The sequence below is a fragment of the Scyliorhinus torazame genome, chromosome 19, assembly GCF_047496885.1.
Source record: "Scyliorhinus torazame isolate Kashiwa2021f chromosome 19, sScyTor2.1, whole genome shotgun sequence".
NCBI classification, from domain to species: domain Eukaryota; kingdom Metazoa; phylum Chordata; class Chondrichthyes; order Carcharhiniformes; family Scyliorhinidae; genus Scyliorhinus; species Scyliorhinus torazame.
Window position 1 is genome coordinate 128,523,533 of NC_092725.1, and position 10,892 is coordinate 128,534,424.

At 48.0% G+C, this 10,892-nt stretch overlaps 1 protein-coding gene across 2 annotated transcripts in view; it reads right to left on the minus strand.

Moving 5' to 3' along the window:
- The window catches only part of mdm1 (Mdm1 nuclear protein), a 32,601-nt gene that overhangs the window by 20,678 nt on the left and 1,031 nt on the right, over window positions 1-10,892 (minus strand). For both annotated transcript variants that reach the window (XM_072485201.1, XM_072485202.1), the window contains exons 2-4: window positions 10,123-10,237; window positions 695-1,086; window positions 268-402 (exon numbers count right to left, since the gene is read on the minus strand). In XM_072485201.1, coding sequence (XP_072341302.1) covers window positions 268-402; window positions 695-1,086; window positions 10,123-10,237 — 642 coding nt within the window. The remainder of the gene's footprint in view (window positions 1-267; window positions 403-694; window positions 1,087-10,122; window positions 10,238-10,892) is intronic.

Genomic DNA, 10,892 nt, shown 5'->3' on the forward strand with positions numbered 1-10,892 from the left:
CAATGAAAGCGGTGGCATTTGATTTCCTAATTGCTTGCTGTACCTACATGCTAACTCGGTGTTCCTTGTACAAGTACACACAAGTCTCTCTGAACATCAATGTTTACAGGTTTCAATTGTTGGATGTTATATTTTTTAGACCAGTTTCTATTACTAGAACATTTTAGATTTTGTTTCCATGGTCTCTGTAGGTTAAGTTATTACTACCTTACCTGGGTATTCACTAACAAGACTGCTATATGGATCAGGAAACAAGGTTAACAATACCTGTTCTGCAGCCAGTAATGGAGAATTATCCCACTGACTTTTCCAAGCGAATTGTCTCTGGTACTCCGAGCTTCTCCCTAAACTCTTCCGTGGTACAGGATTCAATCCTGCTTTTTTCTGAAGTGAATAGCTAACCTATTAATTAAAAGAAGACCATCTTTAATGTTAATGGCTGACCTTTTTCTCATTTTGAAACATCCCACATGAAACTTTTATTTATAAAAATAGGAAATTCAGATCACTGCATAGGGCGTTACCAGTATGGAACGAAAATTTAAATTCATTGTTTTCTCAGATTGTGTTATGGTGGAATCAAATTTACTTCTTGCAATTATTATTCCAAACATTAAACATTGCTTCTTTTCCTTTCCTTAAATTATTTTGCAATTAGTGACATATTACATTAAACATTATTATTCTTACTTACACCATTTCTAACTGCCTTATCTGCACCCTCTTTTCTATAACAGGTGTTGTCTTCCTTTTCTTTCTGAGCATCTGTAGTCAATTGCTTGTCTTCAGCCAGTGATGGTTCGAACGCAGAGTGCAAATGGCAGTCCGCAGACTGTGATCTGGCAACTTTAGGCTTTCGGGGAGCATTAGGAGTTTTGGGTTCTTCCTGATTATCTGGAGCCTTCTCAGTTACTCTTTTATTGAAAGCAGAAGACTGTGATTTCACAAGTTCAGATACTTTGGGTATTGGTTCATGAGATTTGCTTCCAGAATCACTGTTCCAGTCCCAGTGAAATGACTGCGAAACTTGAGGTGCATGAAATAAAACTCGTTTCTTCGAGATGAAATTTGGTTCCCTAGTATTCCCTGAAATACAAAAAGAGATACAAATTATAATAATCAATTCTATTTTTTATTTTAAATTTGTTTTTATTCAAAATTTCTCAATAATTTTTACAAACCACTACAAAAAGAAAAACAACGAAAAGAAAACATAGCAATAAAACAGAAAACAACTTAACCATTTAACAAAACAAGGTGGGGTATCTGCCCTTTACAAATGAAAACCATACACCGCCCAAACCACCCCCCCACCTCCCCCTCCCCCCACCATCTGGTTTGCTGCTGCTGCTGACCTCCACCTAACGTTCCGCGAGAAAGTCAAGGAACGGTTGCCACCGCCTGGAGAACCCCTGCAAGGACCCTCGCAAGGCAAACTTTATCCTCTCCAACCTGAGAAATCCAGCCATGGGCGAAATTCTCCCGAAACGGCGTGATGTCCGCCGACTGGCGCCCAAAAGGGCGCCAATCAGACGGGCATCGCGCCGCCCCAAAGGTGCGGAATGCTCCGCATCTTTGGGGGCCGAGCCCCAACATTGAGGGGCTAGGCCGACGCCGGAGGAATTTCCGCCCCGCCAGCTGGCGGAAACGGCCTTTGTTGCTCCGCCAGCTGGCGCGGAAATGACATCTCCGGGCGGCGCAAGCGCAGGAGCGTCAGCGGCCGCTGACAGTTTCCCGCGCATGCGCAGTGGAGGGAGTCTCTTCCACCTCCGCCATGGTGGAGACCGTGGTGGAGGCGGAAGGGAAAGAGTGCCCCCACGGCACAGGCCCGCCCGCGGATCGGTGGGCCCCGATCGCGGGCCAGGCCACCGTGGGGGCACCCCCGGGGCCAGATCGCCCCGCGCCCCCCCTAGGACCCCGGAGCCCGCCCACGCCGCCTTTTCCCGCCGGTAAGGTAGGTGAGTTAATTTACGCCAGCGGGACAGGCAATTTATCGGCGGGACGTCGGCCCATCCGGGCCGGAGAATCGAGTGGCGGGGCCCGCCAACCGGCGCGATTCCCGCCCCCGCCGAATATCCGGTGCCGGAGACTACGGCAACCGGCGGGAGCGGGATTCACGCCAGCCCCCGGCGATTCTCCGACCCGTCGGGGGGTCGGAGAATGTCGCCCCATGTCACTGACCCAAGCTTCTACACTTGGGTGTTTCGCGCCAAGCCACATTAACAAGAGCCTTCTCCAGGCTACCAAGGAGGCAAAGGCCAGAACTCCGGCCTCTTTCGACTCCTGCACTCCCGGATCGTCTGAAAACCCAAATATCGCTATCCCCCAGCACGGTTTTACCAAAGTATCCAAGAGCTTGGGCATAGCCTTTGCGAAGCCTTTCCAAAATCCTGTAAGTGCCGGGCATGCCCAGAACATATGGACATGGTTTGCTGGGCTCCCTGAACACCTCACACACCTGTCCTCCACCCCAAAGAACTTACTCATTCTCGCCACTGTCATATGCGTCCAGTGCACCACCTTAAACTAAATCAGGCTAAGTCTGGCGCAAGGTGAGGAGGAATTGACCCTGCCAAGGGCGTCAGCCCACAGGCCCTCACCCAGCTCCTCCTCCCACTTGCCCTTCAGCTCCTCCACTGTAGGCCTCCTCCGCCTCCTGCAGCTCCTGGTATATGTCCGATACTTTGCCAACCCCTACCCTCACGCCCGAGACCACCCTATCCTGTATCCTCCGGGAAGGCAGCAGCAGGAATTCGCCCACCTGCTTTTTCACGAACGCCCGAACCTGCATGTACCTAAAGGTATTCCCCAGGGGTAGCCCAAATTTCTCCTCCAGCGCCCTCAGACTAGCAAAAGTCCCATCAATGAACAAGTCCCCCATCCTTTTGATACCCGCCCTGTGCCAACCTAGAAACCCCAGTCTATTCTACCCGGAACAAACCTGTGATTGTTCCGTATCGGGGCCCAGACTGAAGCCCTTTCCTCCCCCGTGCGGTCTCCACTGCCCCCAGATCCTCAATGTCGCCGCCACCACCAGGCTCGTGGTATACCGCGTCGGCGGAAGCGGCAACGGTGCCGTTATCAGTGCCCCCAAGCTAGTATCTTTACAAGACGCCGCCTCCAACCGCCTCCACGCAGCCCCCTCTCCCTTCATTACCCAGTTCCGAATCATGGATATATTCACTGTCCAGTAATAGCTGCAAAGGTTCGGCAGCGCCAACCCCCACCCCCCCCACCCCGACTGCGTTCCAAGAACAGTATATTTTATTAAAGTTTTCAAACACAATTTTTTCCCTTACAAATCAACAAAAATGGTAGCATGATACCTGCTATATAACATTGTTTAAATAATATAGTAAACTAACCAAATAACACGAAGTAATGCTCCCCCCACCCCCTCTCCCCATCTAGAACACAAACAATTTACCCCCCACCCCCCCCCCCCCCCCCCCGGGCTGCTGCTGCTGGCTATCTATCTTCCCCCTAACGTTCCGCTAGATAGTCGAGGAACGATTGCCACCGCCTGGTGAATCCTTGAGCCGATCCTCCCAGCGCAAACTTCATCCGCTCCAGTTTTACGAACCTCGCCATATCGTTTATCCAGGTCTCCAGGCCGGGGGGTTTCGCTTCCTTCCACATGAGTAAAATCCTACGCCGGGCCAATAGGGACGCAAAGGCCACAACATCGGCCTCTTTCGCCTCCTGCACTCCCGGCTCATCCGCTACTCCAAATATAGCTAACCCCCAGCCTGGCTTGATCCGGACCTTCACCACCTTCAAGATCACTCCCCTCCAGTGCTGGACACGACCAAAACATATGTGTGTGGTTTGCCGGGCTTCCCCCGCACCTGCCACACTTGTCCTCCACTCCGAAGAACCTGCTCAACCTTGCTCCCGTTATGTGTGCTCTATGCAGCACCTTAAATTGGATCAGGCTAAGCCTGGCACACGAGGAAGAGGAATTTACCCTGCTTAGGGCATCAGCCCACAAACCCTCCTCAATCTCCTCCCCGAGCTCTTCTTCCCATTTTCCCTTCAGTTTGTCCACCAGCTCCTCCCCCTCTTCTCTCATCTCCCGGTATATCTCGGACACTTTGCCCTCCCCGACCCACACCCCCGAAAGCACCCTGTCCTGGATCCCTCGTGTCGGGAGCAGCGGAAATTCCCTCACCAGTTGTCTTGTGAACGCTTTCACCTGCATATACCTAAAGGTATTTCCCAGGGGCAGCTCATATTTTTCCTCAAGCGCTCCCAAACTCGCAAACATCCCATCTATAAATAAGTCTCCCACTCTCCTGATTCCTGCCCAGTGCCAGCTCTGGAATCCTCCGTCCAGCCTCCCTGGGGCAAACCTATGGTTGTTCCTGATCGGGGACCACACCGAGATTCCCAGCACACCCTTCTGTCGCCTCCATTGCCCCCAGATACTTAATGTTGCCGCCACCACTGGGTTCGCGGTAAACTTTTTCGGGGAGAGCGGTAATGGCGCCGTCACCAGCGCCTTCAAGCTCGTCCCTTTGCAGGACTTCATCTCCAACCTTTTCCACGCTGCTCCCTCTCCCTCTATCATCCATTTATGAATCATCGCCACATTGGCGGCCCAATAGTAGTCGCCCAAATTCGGCAAGGCCAGTCCCCCCCTGTCTCTGCTACGTTGTAGGAACCCCCTCCTTACCCTCGGGGCCTTCCCTGCCCACACGAAGCTCGTGATGCTCCTATCTATTTTTTTAAAGAAGGCCTTAATGATCAGTATAGGGAGACATTGGAACACAAATAGGAACCTCGGGAGGACCATCATCTTAATTGCCTGCAGTCTGCCCGCCAGTGACAGCGGCTGCATGTCCCACCTTTTGAAATCCTCTTCCATTTGTTCCACCAGCCGTGTCAGATTGAGTCTGTGTAAGGTTCCCCAGCTCCTGGCTATCTGAATCCCCAGGTATCGGAAGTTTCTTTCCACTCTCCTTAGCGGTAGGCCATCTATCCCTCTACTCTGGTCCCCAGGGTGTATCACAAAAAGCTCACTCTTTCCCATGTTAAGCCTATATCCCGAGAAATCTCCAAACTCCCTCAATATCTGCATGACCTCTGTCATCCCCCACCACTGGATCCGTCACATACAGCAGTAGGTCATCCGCATAGAGTGACACTCGGTGTTCCTCTCCCCCTCTAACCACCCCTCTCCATTTTCTGGAATCTCTCAGCGCTATGGCCAGTGGTTCAATTGCCAGCGCGAACAGTAATGGGGACAGCGGGCATCCCGGTCTTGTTCCCCTGTGTAGTTGAAAATACTCCGACCTTTGCCGATCTGTGACCACACTTGCCGTTGGGGCCCCATAGAGGAGTTTAACCCAGCTGACAAACCCCTCCCCGAACCTCCTCAGCACCTCCCATAGATACTCCCACTCCACCCTATCAAATGCCTTCTCTGCATCCATTGCCACCACTATCTCTGCCTCCTCCTCATCACCCCTAATAGCCGTCGCACGTTGACATTCAATTGTCTCCCCTTTACGAACCCTGTCTGGTCTTCGTGCACCACCCCCGGGACACAATCCTCCATCCTCGTCGCCAGCACCTTTGCCAGCAACCTGCCGTCCACATTTCGCAATGAGAGAGGCCTATAGGACCCACACTGCAGCGGATCTTTATATCGCTTCATGATTAGTGATATCGTCGCCTCCGACATTGTCGGGGGTAGGGTCTCCCCTTCTCTGGCCTCGTTAAAGGTTCTTACCAGCAGCGGAGCCAACAAGTCCACATATTTTCTATAGAATTCCACCGGGAACCCATCTGGTCCCGGGGTCTTCCCTGCCTGCATGTTCTCCAGCCCTTTGGTCACCTCGTCCACCCCAATTGGCGCCCCCAGGCCTGCCACCTCCTGCTCCTCCACCTTTGGGAACCTTAGTTGGTCCAGAAACTGCTGCATCCCTTCCTTTCCCTCCGGGGGTTGGGACCTATATAGCCTCTCGTAAAAGGTCTTAAACACCTCGTTTATCTTCCCTGCTCTCCGCACCGTGGCTCCCGTTTCATCCCTAACTCCCCCTATCTCCTTCGCCGCTGACCTCTTTCGCAGCTGGTGGGCCAACAGGCGACTCGCCTTTTCCCCCAGACGGAGGCACCCCGCCCCGACTCTCCCCTTTAACATTGATTCCCCCTCAGTCAGCACAGCAGCATCCCAGCAGCATCCCAGCCCCCCCTTAACCCCAGCCCCCCCGTCAAGCATCTGCTTAACCCCCCCCTTCCCCCCCCCCCTCCATTGCAGTCCCGTAAGTCAGCTCACTCATGCTGACCCCGGCCACTCCCGCCTCCACCTCCAATCCCCCCGTGGGTTCCCCTTACAAATCTTCAACCCCCCCCACCTAAGTAATCAATTCTATTTTAATAATCAACTCCATTTTACAATCAGGTTACATTTGGGCACAATAGCCATTTATAAATAAAGACGCTGATATGGGACCGGACCAAAACCCCAACTATTTGCATTTGGTAAAACTGAAGAAATATCACTGCACCACAGGAGTGATAACAGTCGACAGCTTTTATGTTAAAAACGAACTTTAATTTGAACACAGAATTAGCACATTAGGAAGAAAAAGCTTTACAGTTAACACATACAACTTCTTAACTTGTCGTCTGAAACCTGCCTTTACATTCCAATTAAGCAACCCATATATTTCAAATGCCGCTTGCATATAAAGTTAACCAGATTTTACTTGCTTCTCTTGGTGCAGAGTCCTTGGAAAGAGAAACTTTTTTTAAAAACCTTCTGCTCAGCTTAGAGCCCTGGAAGCAAGACCTTTATTCAGACAGACCTAGCCCCTCCCATTAGCTCCACCAGCTGCACACAAAGCACACAGCATTCTTTTGTCTCTTGTTACAAGATGTGCCTCGATTTGTTTAGCCAGGCTCAAACTTTCACAATGTCATTAACTCTCCAGCTGCAAACTGATACAATGGCCTTTAATATCTTCCAGCAAAACACTTCCCATGCAAAAATCACTGACCACCGCACTCTCAAATCACAGCTCCAGCAGTATTTTAACCTAGGTTTTAATAATATTGTTACGGTAAAAATTGTACATGGAGAAGTTAAAATTAGGGTTGTACATGGAGAAGTTAAAATTAAGGGTCTCTCTGTTTTAATTATGCTTGCAATAATGTAATTGGGATTCTGCAAAGATCTGGTGCAGCTTGCAATAATGTGATTGGAAGATTCTGCAAAGTTCTGATACAAAAGTGCAACAAACTAACCGTTTACTGTTGAGACACCTGCTATTCTTGCAACTGAAAACAAGGAGTTGTGGACATCAGTTATCGAATGTTTTCAGAGGAATGTGATTCAAAGCTAATTGTTGCTAGGGGGACCTAATTGGTCATGTATGTAACCCCTTCAAGCTAACATGTATAAAAAAAGGCTTAACTGCCGCTGTGAAATTGAGAAGCTGTGAATTGCCAATAAATGGACTTGGACTCAACTTTTTGGTATGGAAAGGTTATTACCCACTTCAATATCATTGAGAAAATACAAAGTATGACAATTTCTTATATTCATCACAGCAAGGTAGGTGTTTTTCATGACCACCAAACGTCTTCAAGCATTTTTCAGACATTTCTAGACAGGACAACTAATTTACACTCAAACTCGCACAAAAAGCAATGTGATAAAGACCAGATAATCTGTTTTTTGTGATGTTAGCTGAGGGATGAATATTAGCCAAGACACCGGGGATAAACCCCCCTGCTCTCCAAATTAGCACCACCGGATCTTTTACATCCAACAAGCAGGCAGATGGTGTCTCACTTTAATGTTTGATATGAACAACGGCATCGCCAATGGAGCAATGCTACCTCCGAATTGCACTGGAGTGCAAGTCTTGATTATTTGTTGAAGGCCTGGAGTGTGAATCAGAGGTGAGTGTTACACCAGCTAAGTCACAGTTGACATATGTTACTGTTAAAATATTGCATGTTGCCAGAGCCATTGTGATTAAAAATTGCTTTTAAAACATTACACCAATGTGTCCTTCTTTGGCTCCGAGCCCATTTTGTTTTGGTTACACAGCTGTGAAGTGCCTTGGAGCATTCAACTGCACTAAAGATACGACTTGAAAGGTGTTTGCGTTGTTTCCGGATTTGGCTTTTCAAAATTTTGCATGTGTTTCAAAAGTTCTACTAGATCAACCATAACGTTCTTTGTTCCTAGTGTGTGTGGTCATAGGAGATTATGGGGAAGAAACAATTTTAAATGTTTCAAAGCTAACATCCTATTCTGATGTATTTTTGCTCTACCTTTTCCACAGCAATATACTTTTTTTTGCCTATTTTGCATGCAGTGTTCCAATTTGGTCTAATTTCTCTACAAGTTCACCGTAATTTCTTTGCTATTGTATTGAATATTCCTGTCAATCACCAGGAATCACATATGGCTTTTGTATGGCCCTTAGATCACAAGACGCAAGATCAGAAGTAGGCCATTCAGCTCATAAAGTCTGCTCCACCATTCAATGAGATCATGACTGATCTGATGTAATAATCCTCAACTCTACTTTCCTGCCTTACCCCATAACCCTCGATTCCCTTAATGATTAGAAATCTCTATCTTAGCCTTGAAAATACTTAATGAGCCAGTCTCTACAGCCCTCTTGTGGTAAAGAATGACACCGATTCACTATCCTCAGAAGAAATTCCACCTCTTCGGTCTTAAATGGGCTACCCCTTACTGAGATTATGCCCTCTGGTCCTAGACTCTCCCACAAAGGGAAACAGCCTCTCAGCATCTTCCCTCTCATGCTTCCTGAGAATCCTATATGTCTCAATAAGGTCACCTCGCATTCTTCTGAACTCTATTGAGAACAGGCCCAACCCACTCAACCTCCCCTCAAAAGAAGATCCCTCCATACCTAGAATCAACCTGTGGACCTTCTCTAGCCTCCAATGCCAGTGCATCTTTCCTTCGATAAGCCATCCAAAACTGTTCACAGTAATTCCAGGTGTGGTCTAACTAGTGTCTTGTATAGTTTTAGCAAGACTTCCCATTTTTATAAGTAATTCCCTTTAAAATAAAGATGTCAACCTTCCAATTGCCTTCCCTATTACCTGCTGAACTTGCATGCTAGATTCTTGTGATTTATGCACGAGGACCCCCATGTTCCCAGTGCTGCCACGTTCTGCAGTCATTCTCCATTTGAACAATATTTAGCTCCTTTATTTTACATTGTAGTCCATTTGCCAAGTATTGGCCCACTCATTTAAGCTGTCTATAATCCCTCTGAAGAGTCTGTCATCTTTCTATCTGCACCGGGCGACCTCACCATTTCTCTAATCTACTGGAATTTTACAGTTTATACTTCCTTTCACTGTTCTTTTCCCTCAAGGTCTATGGGTTTATATTTATTTGCACTGATCGGCATGTCTGCTCTGGCAACCCTTAACTATACTCCTACATTTTTCCTCATAATTTGAAATGCTCCTTTATTTGGTATTAGCAAACTTTAATATCTTTCTTCTCGCACCAAAGTCAAATTAATTGTTAACATTTTTCAAAATGGGGGTTGCGGGGGGGGGGGGGGGTGGAGAGAGAGAGTGAATTACTACATTACACGTTTATGATCAAATATCATTGATCTGAAACATCAACTCAGTTTGTTGCTTTCTACCTGGCCTGCTAACTATTTCCAGCCCGTTCGTTTTTTTACTGGTGGCTCAGTGGTTAGCACTGCTGTCTCGCAGCACCAGGGACCAAGGTTCAATTCCAGCCTTGGGTGACTTGTCTATGTGGAGTTTGCACATCCTCCCCTTGCCTGTGTGGGTTTCCAGTTGGTGCTCCAGTTTCTTCCCACAGTCCAAAGATGTGCCAGTTAGGTGGATTGGCCATGCTAAATTGCCCCTTAGTGCCTAAACATTAGGTGGGTAACGGGGATAGGGTGGGGAGTGGGCACAGGTGAGGTGCTCTTTTGGAGCGTCGGTGCAGACTCGATGAGTAAAATGGCCTCCTTCTGCCCTGTAGGGTTTCTATGATTCTTATGCCCTTGGATGGATAAGTTTGAACTTAAGGTTACAAAGAAAAAGCAGCTATGCATTAAATGCTTATCAGAAAATGTTGCTTCTGTGTTAAAGGCTTACCCAACTGCTCTGAAGGCAGACCTGCCCATGGTACTTTTTGCTTAGAAAGAGGACTACAAGAGCGTGATCTCTTGGAGTCGTTCCATTTGAAGTTTCGTTTGTATTCACTTAAACCCTAAGAAGTAGACAAAATAGAATTTAGTAGAAACTTCAAAATTCAGTGGAAATTTTTTTTAAGTGCGTAAGTAAAACTACCTAAAGACTTATCACATGCCAAAAACAGATTTGAAAGGAGTATTTTTGACAGCTCCAGCATGGTGACAACAAACACATCTTCCCGTTCCCCCCACCCCCCCACCCCCCACCCCCACCCCCCCGTCAGCATTCCGTAGGGACTTCTCCCCCCTCTATGACACTGTGGCCCACCCCTGCATCACCCCCAACTCCTTATCGCCTTCCCATGCATTCGCGGAAGGTGCAACACTTCCCTCTCTACTACCTCCCTCATCATCCAAGGCCCCAAACAGTCCTTTCAGGTGAAGCAGAATTTCACTTGCACCTCCTTCATCTGGTTCCCAGGTTAGGTGTTTAAATCATTAAATCGTGATCACACAGCCTAGGCTCAACCAGCTGCAGTGCTACGTTTATCACCAATCCAAGGTAAAAATCGTGCTCTGATGAATCTGGTTTTTAAAATAACAATTTCTAGTTTAATCTGACATGCAAATACATCCTGATCCAACCATAATCCTTGTCTCAGTAAGTAGTATTATAAACCTGATGCTGCCTTCCCATTCTGGCCAGTAAAACTGGCCGAGTACTTCAGTTGG